Source organism: Fonsecaea erecta (genome assembly GCF_001651985.1).
Source record: "Fonsecaea erecta strain CBS 125763 chromosome Unknown Scaff15, whole genome shotgun sequence".
Lineage (NCBI taxonomy): Eukaryota > Fungi > Ascomycota > Eurotiomycetes > Chaetothyriales > Herpotrichiellaceae > Fonsecaea > Fonsecaea erecta.
In genome coordinates, this window is record NW_017387258.1 from 588,400 (window position 1) to 609,446 (window position 21,047).

Genomic DNA, 21,047 nt, shown 5'->3' on the forward strand with positions numbered 1-21,047 from the left:
ACCCTCCTGCTTCTGCATGCCAAATGGATATTGCGAAACCTCCCACCGAGATTTCGAGGAAACACGACAGAAAAGAGGCCGACCTACCCCAACTCCGCGTCGGGAGTGTGGGAGGCACGTTGGCGGTCATCTGCTCGAGGGTGTCGATACCGCGGCCGCCCGAATCGAGGGATATTTGCGTGTTTCAAAGTCTTGAATGGCCTCTCGATTTGACCAAAAACTCCAGTGACGACCGTTGGCAGACCCCTGGCGACGGTGCGTTGTTGTCCAGCAGCGGCTCATCTCCTCCATGAGTCTCCCGAGGATATCAACATGAAAGCCACACCGTGGGGATCAGGGCTGGTGATCGTCCCATGAGAACATTGTGGACTTCGCATTCCAACAGTCGACTGCTCTCTTTGCGTCACCATGTCTGGAGCAACCCTGCTCCCTTTCTCATAGCTCGCCAGGCTGTCTCAGAGAGCGAGATATAGAGGAAGATATAGACAAAACGACGTGGCCGTCTTCGTTCTCAGAGCATCCTGCGAGATGCCCGTCGTGGGAGTCGGTGCCCGTGAAATGGTGGCTCCGGACCCCGTGACTCGCTTGCGGTCAAATTTGCGAGTGATGGTGCAAAGTCTCGAACGTATCTGCCTGTGCTTCATCAGAGAGTTTGGCCCCAGCGAGGAAGAAGACGGGCCGGCGCCCCACGCAGCTCCGCCCATGTCGCGTCGCTTGCCCGATGACGGCGTTCCTTTGTGCCCGTTAATGCCAACGCAGATCCAGTCGGCCTCCTCGCGAAACATAGTGCCTGCACTTGATGGAGCTTGGTACTGGGGCAGATTTCTTCCCCAGCACCGTACCGGGGGGAACAACCAAAAGCAGCTGGGGAGGGAGAAGGACCAGCGAGATGTGGGAGATGCAGCAAAGCAACAGGAGAGATACAAAGGGTTTGCGAGCCGCGTTCCACGCCCACGACGCAGAAGCAGTACCGCCCAGGTCGAGGATGGCGTTGCGTGCGGATCTGCACCAGGTTGGGACATTCACCCTGGTCGCGACACTGGCTGGAGAATACTATGCCTGGCTGCACACTCGGTCTCCCTTTCCCCTGCAAGACAGCAGCACCACAATGGGAGAAGCTCTGCACGGGATACTGACGGGGATGATGAGAACCGAACCGGCCTTGCCGTACAGCCTATTGCTGAAAGCGACTGGCTGGCGGCTGGGGACGGGACCGAGGAAAGAAAGCCCACGGGTACAAAGCGTCCTCAATCAGGCAGAATGAAGCGTGCCGCTTCACTACACGCTGGTCGTCAGTGCGTTGCTCCTGTCCCGCCGCGACGCGGTGCTGTTCTTCTTCGAAGAATCTCACGCAGTTGTGCGGTGTTTGCGGCACTGACCTGCACATCCACGTCTGTGGCAGGCCGGAAGTACATCTTTTGTCGTTGCGTGTTCTTTCAACTCAATGCGGTGATAGGGGCTGCAGAGAGAGGAGAAGATTTCACACTGAGCATGAGAAGTACCAACAGAAAGAGGAAGGCTTCGACGACTCAATATCCCCATGTGAATCACAGCGGGCGCAGGATTGTCTGCACGCGACGCGAGGACCGTGTGTTGATGGCCCACTCGACCAGCAGTCCCATGGGATTACAGGCGACGTGCACGTCCTCCGACGTGACCATGCGTTTCATCGAGGGCGGGTGGTCGCCCGTCGCGACCGAGAAGCTCGAAGCCATCCGCAGAATTACCACCGCGGCGTCCCAGGTAGAGCGAGACGAACACGCCACTGACCGTCCGGCCAGCATGCTCGCTTGTGCACCCGTGCCTTCGATGAGTTTTGTAGGTTTCAGCCTCACCTTCATTTGTGCTCCCTCAGAAGATGCTTGTTTCAATTGCACCAATGGTGTTGTAAAGGAGGATGAGCACCGAACCGGCCTTCGTTACATCCCCCTCCTCAGCGTGACCGCTTTTCTCTGCCGAGTATGCATGCACCTCTGCAAGGCCTTCCTCCAACAGAGCTCACATTTCACTTCACGGTCCAGCACCAGCACCAGTAAGTCGCTTTCGAGGCATCTTCGCGTAGACTCCCTGAGGACAGGTGAAGAAGGCAGTCAAGAAGTAAGAGCCGACGAGGATAGCACCTCCGCGGTCCGGCGAGACGGAACTCAATATGCCATAGCCATCGCATAACGTTATCGTCGGCAGCGGTCTTTTGGACAGAGATCTCGCAAATCCAAAGCCACCTTCAGCAAGACTCTGGAGTTCCTTCCTTTGCAGATGAGAATGTCTCTAGTTGATGAGCGCGGTGTGGCGCTGGGCTTGGTTGCGAGCAGCAAAGCAGAGCGCGTTTGTCAACCAACAGACAGGACAAACCCGTGGTGATCGCGCATGCGAGCGGACCGGGCTCCGAGATGAGCCAGACACACGGCATTCACCATACCCACGCACGTCCATGCCGAGTGCTGGCGTCCTGGGTCGAGACGCCGTCGGTCTCGTGGAAGGACACGCAGCAGTCAGTGGAAGAATGGAGTTTCTGCTGATGTCGGAGCAGCAGGTCACGCCTGGCATGGAAAGTCTTCCGATCACCGTAATCGACCTCTCTAACTGATACCGACGCCGAAGCAGTCCCAGAGGGATGGAATTGTCCAGCGGCAGAAATAGGAGCACAGCTCGCCGCACGTAGGTGAAGGAAACTCTGATGGCCCGTGAAGCCACCCGCCCCGGAGGCAGATATGTCGGCATCAGTTCCTTCTCGAACTTCCAGCGTTCGTGCCTTACCGCTATCGACGTCCTCGATGGCGTCTGGCACCGTGGCGACTTGACCACGAGAATGTGTCTGGCCAGCGCATGGAACGGTGGCACGTCTGGCAAATGTAGCGCTTCTCCCAATACAGTCGACAAGACCCTGTACAAACTGACGCACCATTCGAGGAGGACTAGCTCGCGAGGTGAGCTGGGCCAGTTGGAGACGTTTCGAAGCTGAGATGGCCTGGGACTGGGCGCTATGGAACTGGAGTACATGTTCCACCAGAAGGAGATGGAACTGTCCCAGGTTGCGAGCCTGGTCAACAGGGCTCCAAAGATTATCCCCAGGCTTCGTCGTTGAGATACACATTGCCTGTGAATGTCTCGTCGACAGTCGAATGGCAGACGTCGGCGGCGGAGTCGTAGAATCTCCTCGTCTGATCAGCGGCTCTAGGAGAGACAAAAGCAAAAGATTTCCTGCTGGCCCAGTACTCGATTTGGCCGGCGGCAGAGAGTCGGGCATCGTACTCATCCGTCGTCTGTTGTTACTCATTCACTCACTCCGGCGGGACACCGCTGGGCCACAATTTGATCCTATCGCTCCCACTACGCCAGACATGGCTCACGATGACCTCGGGCACAGACACGGGAGGCCAAGACGAGGAGGCCGCTCGAGGACGCCTCATCTGGGCACAGCGGCGATAGGGTATTCACGGAGTGCTGTGCAGGGCTTGAGAGCCATGCATGCCGTGCACGAGCGCCGACCAGGGATTCCCCCTCTTATCGAGCGCAGCAGGTATGTCTTGCTGGCACTTATAGAGACCTGCGCTAGTGTCTGGTCGTGCAGGTCCGCCGTGATCAGCTCGAAGGATTGCCCTCGACACAGGCACCGAACACACTCCCGCCAAAATGACTGAGGCGGTCCCCAGAAAGACCTCCCTCCGGCAAATACGTCCCCCGAACCACCTACCGTGTTCGTGTTAGCTTGTCGAAATTGAAGAAGCGCTTGGAGCTCGGTCTCGGCAACCCTAGCATCACCTGGCACGTGGCGCGGAGGTGGTTGCTGCACGTTGGGAGCCGCTGTGAGCAGGTTATGACAATGTTCTCGCGACCTCGCCGAGGACGGGCTTCTTATGGGTGAGACAGAGCATGGCGTAGTGGACCCAGGCGCTGCACCCAAGATGTCGCTTTATCCTCCTCTACCCCTTGCCAGCTGAACCTCGTAACCGTCCATCCGTACCTCGTGACTCCGAATTAGATATGGACGGGGAGGAAGTGGTGATACCCAAGGTAAGGGCTTTGGACAAGTGCCGCCGGGTACGATGAGCACCTAACCAACGGCTCCGGGCACGCTAGCCGGATACTACACTCTGAGGTTCTTCGAGAGACGCTCAAGGCTGTTGAGAAGCAGAAATTATGTCGTGACTGTCGTACACCCTGTCGTGCTCGCGTCGTCACCAACACTAACTCCTTATGACGCGCCGTCTTCAGCCACCTATCCGGTTCGACGAGATCAGGAGCAGCTATGGAGCTTGGTGTGTCGGGTTCTGCGTAGTTATTGCGCGCTTCTAATCATCGACACACACATATCGTGTCATGTCATGTTATGGGCGACACCCGACCGCACGTCCCCGACCTCGCCTGGGTTTGCGGGGGATCACGGCGACCGAGACTGCCCACGAACTTCTGGCGTAGCCGGCGCTGCTTGGGTTGGAGCTTGTGGGTCGAACAGCCTCAATTCCTGTCAGCCATACAGCGCGGAAGCGCCCGTGATTGTGTGCCCTAGCCCCTTTGCCACGGCACGAGCAAGCACGGTAAAGTTGTGCCGGTCTCTGAGCCTGTCGCCTGTGCAGCGTAAGAGAGACTGCGTTCTCAGCAGCCCTGCCGTGGGAGCAAGGGGCTTCCGCTACTCCCACCACATGGTGGTGGCCTCGGTGTCTGTGAGTATCTCCCCTTTTTAATCGAGTTCGTAGTTTGTGTCGTAGTCTTTGGATGGTGGATGGTGTGGCATCATGCCCCAAGAAACTCACCATATCGAAAGCCTTGAGCATCGTCTTCATGAAGTTTAAACCCTATGGTACCGATTCAGGCGAGATTTAGGAGCTCCCTGATGCACGGAGCCTCTCCTGAGTCCCTGATGCCGGTGAGCCTGGGCGAACGGGATATCCAGCACGGCGTCTGGTACTCCGTAGCGAAACCTCCTCTGAAGCTCAAATCAAGAATTTTCGTGCTTGGCTGTACGAGGCTGAACGATGTGAGGCACTGGAGAACCCATTCTGGCGGTGAAAGCAGCGGACGACGCGGGAACGGCGGGCGTAGCAAGCGGCCCTCGAGCTTAGATGGTCCGTGTCGCTCTCTCAAACTCTCTCGTGGGGGGCTCGCCAACTGACGGTCTTCGTCGCTCGAGACTTCCACCACGGAGACGCATGTACCGTCCGACGTCGGCCTTGACTGACACGGTGCCGGAATTCTGGGCCGCGTCTGTGCCGCCCTCGACGTCGCCGCCGCGACATGAGGATGGCTGGACGCCGGCAGGGTCGAGAGGGTCCAGCAGTGATATCCTCTCATGTCGATTCCTTAGGGGAGGGGGATCTGCTGGATGGGCGGCGTGCCATGCCAGGACGCTGCCTCTCCCAGGCTTCCACAAGGTCCAACAACGCCTGACCCGCGAACAAATTCCACACCGAGGCCCTGAGTGAACTCTTCCTTGGCAATGGTGTGCTAGAAATACAGGAGCATACTGCTATACAGGGCGCTTGAAGTCTCAACCATGGTCCAACAGACGCTCGCCGGCGAAGTGGGAATGTCTCTCGATCAGCACCACCCGGTTCATGTCTCCCACCGCCGAGGAATGCCTCATCCCGGAAGGCACTCGTCGTGAGGAGGTGTTACGTGCTCAAGCAAGGAGCCGCGTACTCAAGCAAGGAGCCGCGTCGAGACTGGCGTTCCGGGGGCCAGGGAGGCATGGAGCTCAGCACCATGCGCACGAACACTGCTGCGTAACCGTGACCTGTTGAGATGAACGTTGACGTGAAAGATCACTAGGGTGGCACAAACCGGCAGGTCCATAGTCTTCTGATTGCGCCCAGGGATGTGCACCAGTATGTCGACAAGGCGGTCCTGCGGGTTGAGCGGAGGATTCCATCTGGTTCTGGGACACCATAGAGGAGGAAACCACATCGTATCAGCACCGACCAGCCCGACGACGAGATCCAGTGGGTATCGAGCAAGAGACTGTGCTGCAGGCCCTCTTAGAACAACCCTCTTCAGTCATTATGCGCCAGTCTTCCTAACCATAACCTGCCTATCCGTGGAGGGAGATAGGAGATGGGGCCAAGACCACTTTGAAAGAAATGTTCGTGTAGGGCGCGGTGGAGATCGACGCGGCCCACCCATCCGTCGACCGCTGGGTGCGGCCGTCGAATAGAAACGCCAGAGCCACAGGTTGTCTATAGAGTGCTGGCAACCTTCTGCTTGCCTTTTCCATCTCGAAAATCTTTTCTTGGTCTGTGTTGCTTGATTCTGTGAAGCTATAACGGTTGGAGATGGATTTTAACCCGTTGAGAGTTTCCGTGTCGCCCCCGGCCTCGATCTGCTAACCATCACGAGGGTCTTAGGCGCATCGCGTACCCACACGGGCCAATGGGGTGGGCAAGACGACGCTCCTGCGGCCGATCACCGAGGCGACCTTGATCTCGCACCGGGCTGGGGGCGATGTAGGGCAGCGTTTTCACCGCGTGACTCCCTAAGGCGACCTGCTAAGCGTGGCGAAAAGACTGAAGGTGAAAAAGGACGGGCACTGGGTGCTGGGTACTGCACACTGGCAGTGGTAGAGGTAGAGGTAGAGGCAATCGAGTCCGTAGACAGACTCTCCATGGAGAATTGATTCCCATACAATTTTGGTGGTGTTGGATGCCGCCGAACTTTCCCACGTGATTGGTCAAAGGTCAAGTGGCACATGACGTTACAAAAAGCAGCCAATCGGATTTCAATATTCTTCCGCACCAATCAAATCCGCGGCTTCTTTGACGAGTTTGCCTGTAGATAGCAGAATAACAGAATTACACGCTCCTTCGTACCCCCATGTTCTTCTCAGACAACAAGTCCTCTGCCTTCGATGCTGACTCTCCTGGAGACTCGTCTATACTCTCTCTGCCCCCATGTCTGTTAGCTCAGCGCAACATATCTGGGCTCGCTCCCGATCCAAGCGTCCGGCCAGCCAGCGGTCGGTTGTAGAGCCACGTAGAGAAATTCCGGTTCGCCTGTTCTACGTGGAGATATATATATATATATATTTATATTTACGGCTCCCTTCCACCTCCCCACGCCTTTTCCAAACCTTTTGGCAGCCTATGGCGATGCTAGACTCGACGGCGCCGCGTCGGTTTTGTGAGTCTCACTATGACCTGGCGGCTCCTGAGCCGAAGAAGGCAGGCGCCGCTTCGAGGACCCGATCCGTCATGAATTCCGTGCCCGGGGTGATACAATTGCTATCAAAGGGTTCTTGCTCACCCTCCCACTCTGGCACGGACTCCATCCGCCGCTCCACGACGCTATGACAGCCTGCCAGACGTTTCCGATTGCCTCTCAGGAATGTCACTGCCGATGATTGTGGACGTTCAACAAGGCCGCGGATCCTTGACCTTGGGCGTGTGCGGCGTCCATGGTCGCCATCACCAAGGGCATATGCGGGCCCGGCACCTTCTTTCTTGGCTTTAGGTAAGTTAGTTAAGACTTTGGTTAAGCTTGAAGTCAAGATATTTAGAGGCCCCTCATGAGCCAATCTCGTGTCTTGCAAAGCGTTGGGGTCAATGCAACGCCACAGCAGGGAAATCTGCACAGGTAAGTATAATGAGTGGCCACGAGTAAACATTCCCACTGCTACATGAATGAACGTGTGATGTCGAAACCACAGACGACGATACGCAGAAAGCTTTACAGAGCGCGAGACGCTCTGTGTGCAAGAGAAGAGACCCCAAGCCCTCCACAGACCAGAAGGCACTTCGTCCTCGAAAGAATGGTGAGCAGAATACGCGGGGCACTGCTGCTCGCTTCGGCGGACGAGCCGCAAGTGCCCAATGACATTTCCGCCCTGGAGACGTGAGTCCCCTCTTAAGGCCCCGGCCAAGGAGAATATCGCTTTTAGTACGTCCCTATACGAGATTATCTGCGAGAGCCTCCTGCGCTCTGCTGTTCATGCAAGCTAGGCCTCGATCTCAGCAGCTTGGCTCTGGAGTCAGCTCATCCCGCGTGCGGCTTCACAGGTGGTTTCCGGCATCCAACCCATGTCAACGTTCGCCCAGAACAACAGCCGGAAGAATAGATGGTCAGATTGATTTCTGCACAGGGGCGAGGCGCGGCCCCTGCTGATGCGACGACAACATCACACTCTTCAGAACAACCGGCGCAAGCCCGAGATGTCTGGTCGCTGCAGCATGTCTGGCAAGCCGTTGGGGAAGCATCTGTCCACCCTCGCAAGAAGATCTATAATCCGAGCTACGTGATCCGACACCAGAAGGTACGATTTTTGACATGAACTCATTGGTGCGTCCAGCTCAGCTTGTTCCCTCCTGGTGGGCAGTAACGCCGGATGGTGGCAGCATCGATTGTAGGGGGATGACGCTCGTGATGCTCGACGATCCTCCTGCCATGAAGGGGAGACGAAGACCCTCGCGGCGACATCGAGGCCGGCAGTGGACTCGAGTGCGCTTCGGAGAGCCAGGACGCAGTCAATCACCTTCTCGGACACCGGAGGGAGGGTAGATCGTAACCGTTCCCGGATGCTGAGCATGCCGCAGCGCCATTTGTGCCCGTGCCGTGGGCGAGGTTGTTGGACAAGTCCGCCGCCATGCGCCGAACTCACCCGTCTCCTCGTCCTCGAGGGAGCCAAGAGTCTCACAGCAGGAAATCAGAAGAAGTCCACATCTCAGCAGATGCGCTCGCCCTTCTTACCAAGCCGCATGGCCTTCTTGATGTCCTCCTCGCCCTGGACAGATGAGCAGCTTCTGCTGCTTGGAACTCGCAGCACGCTCTGTTCGCGATCTAGATCCTTTCGTGGGGCAGGTCTCAGATTCTTCCCATTCCGGCCGTGGGAACGGATCGACCAATTGTCGAGCTCAAAAAGCCCCCGTCCCTTCAGGTCGTTCGCGGCCTTCTTGACCTCAGCCGTCGCTTGTTCAATGTCCTTCAAGCCACTGGCCGTGACGTATTTGCTGAGCAGGGTATCAATGACTTCGATTGTCCCAGCCTGCGAGTTCAACCCACCACCGGGAACTCTGTAGGTGCCGGCCATGTGCGCGCTGTACGCCTCGTGGCCCGGCAGGATCGGCGAGAGAAAGCGCTCGGCGTCGCTGACCTGGATGTAGATGAGGGGATGGGCCTGAGTCTGAGTCTGCGTCTGCGACAATTACGACGACGGCACCGGATCCGCAAAGCGCTTGTGGTACATCGAACAGCTTCGTCGAAGTCCAGTAACGACGACTGCAGAGCATTGGGACAAGGCTTTGCACCTGGGGGTGGCATATCTTCCGTTCAGACATCGACAAGCACAAGGCTGTCAACAGTTCTGGACCGAAGGATGCAGTTTCCTGGCACTTGCCAATCCATGTGTGAGAACAAGCTAGGAACAAGAGCGAATCTACCAAGACACAGGGTACGAGCTGCGTGCGTACACGAATACCAAAAGGGTGAACCTAGGAGCCAGCAGCCGTCATGACTACCTGCAGTCGTGCATGACCCTATCGATAGGATAGCCATGCCCGACCTGCGGCGGTCGAGGGCCGAGCGATGTGATACTCTCGCATCTGCGATTGACGCTCTAGCGCCAGCAGCCTCTGCTCCAGCTTCGTCTTATTCGTTGGTCAGTCCCAGACTCCCGCAAACTGGACAACCAGAGGGTCCAGTCAGACCAGCTATAGTCGTGATCCCCATTCCCCATGAAGGAATGCTCCAGCATTGCCACCAACCATATAGATGCCACCACCTGCAATCCGTTTGCCATGTTACCACACACCACCTATCTTTGCAAAGGTCGAGAACGAGAACGAGACGTGGGCGGACATCGTGCAAGTCGCGTCGCAGAACGTCGACAAGTCGTCGCTGACCCTGTGGCCGTAAGTTTTCCCTCTACTCTCCTCTCCTCTGCTCTCTCTCCTGATTGTGGTGAGTCGTCACTGACGTCGCGTATGGGACCAAAACAGGTCCTGCAAAGTCCCCGAGCTGAGTTCCTGGTCGGGCAGCTCCGGGAGAGTCGTCGTGATCGGCAGCGCGACAGACGCCATGGCCCCGACTGGCGGACAGGGAGGAGCGATGGCGTTCGAGGACGCCTTGACCTCGGCCGACACTCTAGCCCTGATCGACAATAAGAAAGAGGAAGAACCCTCCGTCAACAATCCACCTCGAGAAGAGACGCTGCTGCAAGTTCAACAGTGGCAGAGCGACAGATATACGTGTCGAAGATGGAAAAGTCATCAGCTTCGTCTCTTCGCTCCTCCAACTCCGTTCGATCAGACCGCACCGCCACGACATCGGCCGGGTCACAAACGTCGGTGTCGACCGGGATGCAATCAAAGCTCAGCATGCAAGTGCCTCGTTTCGTGGACGACCATTATCCGGTGATCACGACCATCAACCTTCACACCGTTCCTGCTTCCGTACCCAAGGGCCATCCAGCCTTCTGGTGTGCCCGCCAATGCGTAGATGTCGGAAAAGGCAGAAGCCACTGCACTGAAGACGATGGGAACTTGTTCGTTCCCGCACGTATACCTACTAGTAAACCCAGGATTGTAAGATTGCCAGTATGAACTCAGCGGGCGGCAGATGACAATCAGCTCCACAACCAGCCCAGCAGTATAAACGCCTCTAAATATGGTTGCCGCCCAGGTAAGCCGAATGAACCATGCGCTGTGGCTTCTAGACGACAGTCTGCGGTAGACAAGCAAGATCGAGAGCTTGGTGCAGGCGTTTCCGAGCAAGAAGAAAAGTTCACTAAGCCACGCAGATAGCCGGATGTATTCCAGGCGATCCAGAGGAACATCCCAAAGATGCATGTTCCAACCATAGGTTGTGAGAGCCTCGTATTCGGCAACAGTTTGTCCGATCGACAAGGACTGGAAATAATCAGCCCAAAGGTTCAACTTGATGAAGAAATTGTTCCGAACGAATCCAACCTGGACACTCAGCCCAAGCAGGCGACCGATCTGCCCGTCGAACTAGGAAAGCAGATAGTTCAGCCCGAGTCGCCAAAGAATGAAAAGGAAAGGTAGAAGCGGTTCACGTTCCATGCGGCACTCTTTGGCGGAGACAAGAGTCACCAAGAGGTCGCGGAAAACGTAAGCAAACTCAAAAAGGGGCGAAGAAGGACTCTATCTTTCAGTAGAAATAGTGAAGTGGAAAAATCAGAGAATAAGACTGCGACACCGGCTGAGGCGAACGACCAAGTCGAAGTGCATGGCGCGACGACACTCATGCTTTACCACAATATACCTCGACGAAGGCGGCCGGCCCGGACCTGAAAACGGCACTCATAGCTTTTGCTTTATAAAGTTCGTGAAACTGAGGGAGCCAGGTCTGAAGATGGCCCGCCTGGGATGCGGGCGAGGGAAGTGTTGCACCACCGCGCCCCAGAAAAGCGACCGACCTCGAATCAACCAGCCCGCAAAAGAGGGAGCGTGGCACCATACATCAAGGATTGTGTTTTTTGCTGTCGGCGGCCAATGTGCGTCTGGAATGTCTGGGGTTCGGAAGCAGTGCCTTACAGCGAAATAACTGAGGAATAGAGAGATGGATCGAAGAAGTCTTCGGGCAGTCTTTCTTATGTTCCGTTTTCCGTCGATGGCTTCTGGTTAGGCGATCAGCGCAGCCTCCCGCCCGTTGGAGCCAGATGCGAAGGGCGTGGACTCTTTTCTTGCGTCCTAGACTAGTCCACTTGGGCATTCGAAGATCCTCGTGAGCATGATATGCGCGAAGCTGTCCAGCCAAATGACCTTCTCTCGCGAGCGGCGTGCGGGTCGGACTAGCGGACCGATTGAGGTTCTTGATGCATGACTCCAGAACTTCAATCCTGTTTTGGAGAGACTCGACGTGCTCAGTGGTACGAAGACGTTTTCTCTTCTTGCGGCGTGGTTCTGGGTAAATACAGTCTCACAAAATTAGGGATTCTGTTGAAGGAACAAGGATGTTCTCGTCCCAGGCTGACCTTCAAATAATGTCGTACAGTGGTTGCACGGATCATTTCTGTCACATTTGATCTTTCTTTCTCGACAGGAAATGCAAGCCCTTGAGACAGGACGGAGGTCTTGTGCCTCGTATCTCTTTTTGTTGCCCTTGGGACTCACACCGCGCGATTATCCAGAATCGCCGTCAGAAAAGGTGTGGCGGGTGGCATCCACGCCATCTTGAGACCCATTCCCGGGCCCGTTATTTGGATTCTGAGGGCCCTTGCATGAGGAAGACTACATGGTATCGGCTGCATGTTCATTGACCTTCATCCTCTTCACCACGTGGTTGGTGAGAATGCTAATACCATGAAAAGCGTAGAGTCGTCCACCGGAGACATGGAACATTGGAGTCTATGAACCAAGTCTCGATCTGAATATTGAGCTTTGTGCCCACCTTAAGGGGAAGGTCTTCTATCACTTGCCAGGTCTCTCGATTCTGGACGCGAACGCCTTCACTTGACGACCATTCCCACGGGCCGACCGTCGAGGCAGACTCACCTCCGCCCACCCCGAGCCTCTCCCCTTGAACGAATAGCAGCGAGGCAAAGTACTTGCCGTAGGACAGGGAGATCTCCAAGATGGCTCCCCGTACGGGTCCTGTGGCTTCCCTGGAACCCGTCCCCGAGACGACGTCATTGACACTCTCTTCGTCATGAGGCATCAGTTTCCGCCCTCAGCAGGCCATTGTAACACCATAGGCACGCCGAAGGCGTGCGAGAGGACGGCTTGCAGAGCCATGTTGGGTCAGATCGAGGACCCTCCATTCCGTCTGAAAGTGTGCATAGTGCCCCAACGGAAGAACCCGCAGTAGATCCAGCCGAGCAATCCGAGAGCTAGACAAACACCGCACCTGTCTGACAATACCACCGCTGGTTGGTCTCACGCTCTCGAAACAACGGTATGGACATTGTTTAGCGAAACGGCGCCGAGTGCGATCGTCCGCACGCCCTCGGGCATCATAAATGACCAGGATCGACGCTCTTGACATGTCTTGGCAGTCATTCATTGCAAAACCGATAGATGCCTGGACGAGGGGAAGCGATTTTGATGACGACGCGAGTGCAAGTGGGAAGCACACCATGCAAAGACATCGCGTCACGTCGAGATACCCGTGCCCGCGTACTCAGCCGGCAACGGGCCTAGAGACAACCTGGCCCACCGACGCCTACGCCTGAGCACCAAGGACTGCGATCACCGTGGCACTGACCGTCGAATTCACCTGCTCGACGTCATATGTGTCAATATAGATACGTATGTCGTGACTCCGTCTCCTACGTCGAGAATAGAAACGAGAAGTTTCTCACTCGAGGATGGAGACGTGGAGGCCCATCCATGAGACGGACGTCCAGAAGTTGAGATCTGCATAAGCTCGCTGTCAGACCTGAGACTTTTCATGACGTCCCAGTAGGCATTGACCGTTCCTCGCATGTGGAGAAGTCACCCACTGTCTCGGGCGACAAAGCGGTACAAATACTGGCACGGCACGCTGCTGACCATCGCCATCACCCTGATATGCGGACCATGGCGTCCACCTCGCACTGGAGACGAAGATCGAATAGAACGACCCTGAGTTCATCAATAGGGAGCGTGTTTTGGCACACTTAACGCGCGGTAGCGGCGGAAGCACAAACGACGACCGTATATCTCCCCCGAGACAAGATGACCGCGTCTTTGGGCGCAGTGAAAAGCCATTTTCGGGGTCGAGGGGCACTTGTCGGACACAGTTCAACGCGCTCGCGGCCCATCGTGTGGTCACGAGCTCCGGATGCGTCGACGCTGGGTCCCAGATGGCAACTGTCGCTTTCCTGTCCAAGCCAATCATGATGTTTCATGAACCGACGATGGCCGGAATGATGTCGACGTCCTAATGCTCCCCTGTATAGCGCTGACGGTACATTGGGATGTCGCCTAAGTCTAGACTACCTTTCCATGAAATTCGCATATGTTTTGGGTTATGTACTAGATCAGGCTATGTGGTGTGGCGTAGATGGGCTGATGAGGATGATGATGATGAACTGCCGGCCGGGATGTTGTCGCTGGTAGGGAAAGTAAGTGATGAGATGGCCTGGCTCCGAGGTCGCCAAAGAAATCGGGTGTCCGTGCCAGTTTTGAGTGAGACGCACCAATTCCTCCCGGGCTGGAGACAGTGGCGAGCAGTTCCTCTCTCTCCCGGTCAGGCCGAACACGCCTTTGCAAGGACTTGATGAGCGGGCTGTGTTGCGGTGGACGCTGCGGGGAGGCCACAAGCCTGGTGGCTTTCACGCGTGATCAGTGCCTCAATTCCCTGCCAGAGGGAAAAAGACAGAGAATCCTATCAATTATCGATAGATTCTAGGCTCCCCCGTGGTAGTACGGTGGAGTAGAGAACCCCCACCAAAGGTTCGAGATATTCTCTTGGCGCCCAGTCTTGGCCCTCACACATCTCAAAAATCCACTTGCGACCTTGAAGCCTTTACCACCTGGATTCGAACCCTCGCCTCGTGTGCGTAGCTCAGCCTGCCCGCAGGCGCCTGTCAGAGAGCCTTGGGGTGGGATCGTTAGACGAAGAGCCAGAGGGTTGAACACGTATCTTGATTTGTATAAAGCTGTCCTTGAGACATCGACTTCTCGCACTTGTTGAGGGCTTCTCCAGCAGTGCGAGAATAGAGGTCCTATTTATCTCTTTCTGTGTGTGCCTTGTGGGGGCCACTCGGCCATGGGGTGTTGTCGGCCGGGGAGCCCGAGTAACAGCTACCGACAATCTCAGTACATAAGTAGGGCGTCTCGAAGACATCAACGAGGAGAGCCAGCTACCAGGCCGACGGTATGAGAATGAGATCGATGCAGATGTGGAGGCAGAGAGCGAGAGAGAGAGAGCGCTGCCGGAGCAAATGGAGTTGTGCTTGGTACTATTGCGAATTTCCGAGGCCGAGGAGTTCTGGGCTGGGTGACCTGGTGTCGGACTTTGCAAACTCACCCTTTGCACCGCTTACAAAGTCTTCCCATCATTAAAGAACCCGCCTATCTGGGTCATCGTCTGTTGATCCTGTTGAGCGAAGCGAAAACAGTATCTATAGCCAACCTCGTCGAAGAAGCGGCGGTTTTGCTCGGTGCGGACGAGCACTGAAGTCCGATTGGCTGCTTTTTGTAACGTCACGTGCCACTCGACCTTTGATCAATAATGTGGGAAAAGCGCCTTCGTACAACGGCGACGGACTCGCTTTGCCTCTACCTCTACCACTGCCACTACCACTGCTAGTGTCCAGTACCCAGTACCTAGTACTCGTCTTTTTTCACCTTCAGTCTTTTCGACACGCTTAGCAGGTCGCCTTAGGGAGTCACGCGGTGAAAGCGCCACCCTACACTATATTTCAGTGAATCACAGAGCCACAGAAAGCCTTCGGGTACACGATCGGCAAGCCCATCGCGTATGCGTGGCTGTCCAGCGCCGTCTTTGTCCTCCTTGTTAGTTTTGTTCATCTATATGCTATTGAAAACATGTTCAAAAGTCAAAGCCCGAAGTAACTCGATTGGAAAGAGCGAAGACACGAAAGAGTGTGTCATAGATGGTAGAGGCACGAGGGTGAGCTGAGAGGTCGAGGGGAAGGGTGCGGGCCGCATTTGGCTGATGTATGTATTAACCGCTGATAGTGGCAGTTTAGGAGATCAAGAAGGTACGAGTCGGTAGACGAATAGCAGTAGTCTCGGGGGATTTGTGTCTGGATAGCTTCATTTTCGAGGACAGCTAACCCCTTTGTTAATGGTTGATTGCTGCCTCACCCACCTCCCCACGGCCGTGTCTTCGGCAAAATGGCCGTTGGAAGATTCTTCTTCTCCTTCTGCCCCGACTGACTTGCCAGACGCAAAACGCCCAGCGCTAGACGAGGTGGCCAGAGAAGATGCTGCCGCTGAGGGATCTGCCACTCCCAGCAGCGGTCCAGCCGAAGGCCCGAAGCCTTTTGAGAAGCACCCACGGCCAGCACCGGTCACAAATGGATCGAGGGAGGGACATGTTGAAGGCACCTCGGGAGCGGACGCGACTCGCTGTGGGACGGCGAGGGACTAGAGTCGGATCCGACCTGCCCTCTCTGTTCCAGACCTTCATATTGGTGCAACGCCGCGACGACGAGCAGTTCACGGCCGGATGAGTTGCCAGGGAGGATCTCGACGCGTTCCATGATTGAGTCCCGCCACAATCCCAAATCGAGGAGGTGCCTCGTTCGGCTTCATGGTGTCCATCGGCACAATCCAAGAAGATCTTCAGATGCACCAACCATCGACCTATACGTCCCGCAATATCGGCTGGATTCCTTCAGTCTTTGTCTCCCTGGCTCTTCTCTCTCTTCCTTCCATGCCTGCGAAATAATACCAGGGTTCAGTCTCGCCGGCGACGGGCTCGAGCTTCCCTCGGAGCTTTCCTCCACATCTTTATTCTTGGACCGGGGGATTTGTAACGTCGCCGCGCCAACTACTATGCGATAGGGCTCCCGGCATGCTCGCGATAATCTACTGGCGATTTAGCGGAGCGAGTGTTTGATCGAGTTATGACCATTTATCTCATATATACATGCATGAATATGGACAGGAAAAGTCATATTCTCGAGATTATCGTGATGATGGCATTGAGTTTGACAGGAGGTCAAGGGCGATCTATACGCCACCTCGTGGGAAGAGGATAACGCCACCCAACTCTACATACTCACACTGAAGCCACCGAGGGCGTCGTGCAGCGGCACGAGATCCTGCAAGGAAGCCCAGGTCCTCAGCAACATTACGTCTACTGTGGACATGGCGCTGAAGAAGCCGACGGTGAAGATCAACCGGAAGCCAGCGTCCAAGCGCACGCTGGCGGCCGGACGACGCGCTGCTCTGCTTTCTGAAAGCGTGCGGCGAAACTCGCGACGTGCCATAACTGCGGTAAGAACATATCAGTTATATCATCGTTCTTGCTCGACCCACCGTCCACACGACGTGGCGTGGCCGCAAGTCATACATTGGATATAGTGAGACAGGATGGGAAGATAGCCCAGCGGCTTTCCGGCCTTATGTACTTGAAGAAGGTGGTGTCAGGTCCAATCACACCATCTTCATGAGAACAAGATCCAATAATCTTGAAACACCAGCCCTTCTTGTGGAGCAGCTGAACAACGCTTGAGCCGCTCGTCTTGGGGTTGGACCCGGAAGCTGGAGGAGAGAGGCGTTACCGGCCTCCCGGGGCCGAGGAGCGCGCTTCGGCTCGGATTGGCGTAATGGTTGTCAGCGACCCGTCTTGGAACACTGACCACGGAGTCTAACATCTATGCGAGTTTTTGGGTGTCAAACCCGGAACGCGGAATGAAAGTGAACGGAGGTAAGAAGCTTCGGCTTAATAGCATCTTCTAACTTGATTTCCGAGGCATATAGAACCACCTTCGACTGGATATTCGAGGATGATGGGGTGGAAAAAGATGCGGGCCAACCACTATATTCTTACGACGTCGACCCTCACCCGTGCAAACACATTATGGGCCACAGCTCGCACCGACTTTTCCTCCTCGGCACTGAGCCTCTCCACCACGCTCTCGACTCTGACCTGCCTCTCCACTGGCTTCCACGAGAAGTAGAGACTCGCGTACAGATTTCACCCCCACGATCCTGAAGCGAGAAAGATCGAGGGCGCGAGCACGGAACCTCCGGCTCACGTTTCATTCGAGTGCCCGGATTGCGGCGTAGCGACCTACTACTGCTCGGCTGGATCCCTGAAGACCCTGGACGTCGTGCTCCATCTGCCTCAATGCCTTGACCACGGCCTCGTCGATCCCTTCTTCTGTGGCGATGGCACCAACGACGCTGCCGCCGTGGCACAAGCAAACGTTAGCGCGTGCCAAAGTCGACTTTTCAAGACGAGTGCTGTCCCTACTGGCCCTTCTGCCGCTCTAGTTTCTCAGAACTTTGCGAAGTATGCCCGGGCGGCTGACCTTGGCCAGCCAAATTCGCAATCAACGCACGGTGTGGTTGTTTCTCCTGACGCCTAGGAGTGGGCGGAGCGTTTATATGGTCGCCTTCACGCGGCTCGTGTGAACGCTTTCGGCGGGTGTGTATAGGGAGTGAGATGATGAGTCTCTGCCGCACGTTCTGTGCATTCAGAAGACTTGAAGCTGGATACAGGCAGGCCGAAAGCCCGCGGACGAGGCTGGAAGTGTGGGCTTCAAGCGATCCTTAGACGGGCAAGACAACGGTGAGCTAGGAGTCGACGTCGACGCGACCTTGTGGTCAGCGGGATCTTCGACCTCTTCACAGCCTATATCAAGAAAAGTTTTGGTAAAGTCAAAAGACGAAATCCTGGCTGCTCGCGGAAGGCTACAGAATGTTGACTAATCTGATCTGATCAAGGCGCAGGGGAGGGTCGATCTCGTGAATGAACAAATTCCTGTGCGATCTACGACGTTATCGCCGCGGTACAGCTCGTTACTCTTTGAGACGGTGACCTAGATTTCCTCCGCAGCATCACTCGGTCATTCTTTCAGCATGGTTGACTCGGTGTCGTAGAAGCATCTGGAAGAACAGGCGAAACACATTACACTGGTATAGGATGCAGCACCAACTCTACAATTGTACATATCTCAACACGGCCCACAAGCGAGTGAGGCTTTGGACTCAGCCGATCAATCCGTTCGTGTTCTTCGATGCAAGCGTCCTGGGTCCATCCTGTCGCTTTGCGGAATGCAGCGCCAGTCATGAAATCTACTCCCTCTGTCGATACTTTCCTTCCTGGCAGAAATCGACCCAACGAAGAATACATCGAGAAGACCCAAGCCATTTTGGGTGAAGTCACCAGCACATGCTGACGAATCTTTGCTTTGGTCTTGTGCAAGTGGAGAGAACAGGGATTTCCAATCAGTCGAGGCTCATCTGCCGTAGCACATGAGAAGGTTGGTCGGTCGCCTTGAAACGCTCAGAGCCTTTCCCCCGTGTTTGATAGTCCATTGCAGTTTCTCGACCAGCTCAACCGAAAATATTTTCCGGAGAACCGACCAACATCGGTCGACAGAGTTTCCATCATTGTATGTTGTTAGCCGCCGCACCATATTCTGGGCTGTACGTGCCTAATCTCCAGATGACTCGGGACCTCTGAGTTCCTCGCTTCACATATATAGCTAGACACGAAAGGCCCGATGATGGGCAGGGTATAAATATCCCTAGGACTGCACTGTCTTGTTCACAGCTTGGGCGATCTGATCTTTGATATCCGGCCCTGCTGGCATCGAAAAGTGGAAAGGGAGCAGAATGGTGTAAAGGTCTTGCCGCAACTCCAGTACCTGGCCGCCAAAAAGCACGCGCAGATAGTAACAGCCCTGGCGGGAGTAGAGCTCAAACACGACCTCGGAGCCCATGCCGGGCCAGACCATGACTCAAGTGCTTCCACCTGATCTAGGAATACCCTAGCTCTCGAGAAAAATAGGAGCGAAAGGATCCTGCGCAAACACTTGCGCCCCGTCTACGGATCTCTCACCCGACGACAATAAGGCTCGGGCCCCCAGAAAGTAAGCTCTCCAAGCCCGAAGATATGGCTCTGGCGTTGTCCCTGTGGCGTGTGGATAGACAGACCCAATCTCAGACCGAAACCAAGCATCCACGGACTCGATATTTACTCTGTCGTAGTATTCGTCGACGGCGGCTGGACTTCCTTCTGCGCATCCCCAGGCCATACTTTGAATATTATGTTAGCTTGTTGGATCAAAAGAAGGTGTCGCACGTGGTGCGTTTCGGCGAACGGGTACCACTGGTCCAGCCACCGACGGTCACGAAGCCGTACATAACGGGCATGAGGTATATTTTGATCTCTCCGAATTTCTCTCACACCAAGACCCCCCTTAAGACGGTGAGGGCGAATCATCGACTCCCAGTTCTGTCAGTTCAAGACAATCACCGGGGTTAGTCGGCAGCAGGAAGCTTCGTCATTAGAGACCGCCAAACTCTGAGCAGACACTCGGCTCTTGCCGGGCAGCAAGGCCGGCGTACTTCAGGATGTCATACAACTTCACTGCGGGAGTACAGGTCCTGATCCCTATCACCAGCAGTCTCATGGCTTTCGGTCCAGTTGGTGGTGTAATCACGCTCTCGATCTCGCTCGTACTCTTGATATCCATGGCCGCGTTAAAGGTGCACCACTTGTCCTTCTCTTGATCTGGCCTGGACGCGGACTACTCCTTCACACTTCTTCCACACACAGCTTGGGCGATACCTCGACGGGTGACTCGGATTTATCTCTGCCGTTGGGAGATTTCCGCCAGGCTCGTCCTGGTCTCGGTGCTCCCATCTTTGTGCTCAATTTCGAAGTTATGCTGCAGCATGACCGTGTCTCTGTCCCCGTTTTCGTACTCCCCGCCCGTCACACGTGTACAAGTATTCCCCGTCCGCAGAGTTGCGTCTTTGTGACCGAGTGAGTCTGTTTATTTGGCTAGCCTGTGTGCTTCCTGCCCGACCGGCAGAAGGGGTTTCAGGGCTCGCTCCCTCTGTTGCTGTCGCAGGGGACGGGGACGGGGACGAGACTCCCAGCAAGACTCACCTCCTGCTGTGCTGTTCCTGTCCGCTCTTCTCTGCCCCCACGCCCGCATTATGCAGCTGGGCGTAAGCGGCAACGACCAGACTGAGAATGTACAGAATAGATATGACGAGATGGGGCAGCACAGAATAAAGAGTGGAAGCTTGAAAAGGATAATCTCGACCCTATAAGTCTCCTCTTTGTGACCGAGCCTTCCATCGTTGGAGCACCAAACCCGACATATCCGTACGCACACTGGAGAGAAGCCTCATCATGAGCCTGCCAGTTTCCCGGTTGCGGCAAGACGAGGCCCTTCTGGATCTGCTCGCGCTGGTACTCCTTCAGGGCCGGGATCACCACGTGCTTGACGTGACTGCCTTATCGAGCCCCCTTCCTCGTGTCCCACTGTCTGTGTCATGCCAATGTTCGGAACACGCCTGCGCTTCTCTCACGCAAGACGTGTCCTGGAGATGGTGTTCGTGCTTCCCTGATACTAATGTACCCCAGATCTGCTGACACTAGTAGGCTTCTATATCAACCTGCCGCCCAGCGGCCTCGTGATATGTACGCTGCTGTCTGCAGTGCTGTCAGTTCTTGCTGTT

The 21,047-nt window shown here is 55.6% G+C and overlaps 5 protein-coding genes across 5 annotated transcripts; 3 read left to right on the plus strand and 2 right to left on the minus strand.

Moving 5' to 3' along the window:
- Positions 1 to 528: 528 nt before the first annotated feature.
- AYL99_11734 (hypothetical protein) lies at positions 529 to 2,169 on the plus strand (the record flags this gene model as incomplete). Its single annotated transcript, XM_018843239.1, has 1 exon — positions 529 to 2,169. One exon carries the CDS (start codon positions 529 to 531, stop codon positions 2,167 to 2,169), a length of 1,641 nt encoding a protein of 546 aa, XP_018687566.1.
- A 241-nt stretch (positions 2,170 to 2,410) lies between these two features.
- On the minus strand, positions 2,411 to 3,247 carry AYL99_11735 (hypothetical protein; the record flags this gene model as incomplete). Its single annotated transcript, XM_018843240.1, has 1 exon — positions 2,411 to 3,247. The coding sequence occupies one exon, from the start codon at positions 3,245 to 3,247 to the stop codon at positions 2,411 to 2,413; it is 837 nt and encodes a 278-aa protein (XP_018687567.1).
- Positions 3,248 to 8,650: 5,403 nt separating this feature from the next.
- Positions 8,651 to 9,246, minus strand: AYL99_11736 (hypothetical protein; the record flags this gene model as incomplete). The annotated part of the gene is made up of 2 exons (XM_018843241.1): positions 8,651 to 9,121; positions 9,178 to 9,246. The coding sequence occupies 2 exons, from the start codon at positions 9,244 to 9,246 to the stop codon at positions 8,651 to 8,653; spliced, it is 540 nt and encodes a 179-aa protein (XP_018687568.1).
- A 450-nt stretch (positions 9,247 to 9,696) lies between these two features.
- AYL99_11737 (hypothetical protein) lies at positions 9,697 to 10,341 on the plus strand (the record flags this gene model as incomplete). Its single annotated transcript, XM_018843242.1, has 2 exons — positions 9,697 to 9,836; positions 9,924 to 10,341. 2 exons carry the CDS (start codon positions 9,697 to 9,699, stop codon positions 10,339 to 10,341), a joined length of 558 nt encoding a protein of 185 aa, XP_018687569.1.
- Positions 10,342 to 16,709: 6,368 nt separating this feature from the next.
- AYL99_11738 (hypothetical protein) lies at positions 16,710 to 17,935 on the plus strand (the record flags this gene model as incomplete). Its single annotated transcript, XM_018843243.1, has 3 exons — positions 16,710 to 16,838; positions 17,317 to 17,520; positions 17,570 to 17,935. 3 exons carry the CDS (start codon positions 16,710 to 16,712, stop codon positions 17,933 to 17,935), a joined length of 699 nt encoding a protein of 232 aa, XP_018687570.1.
- Between the last annotated feature and the right edge of the window lie 3,112 nt (positions 17,936 to 21,047).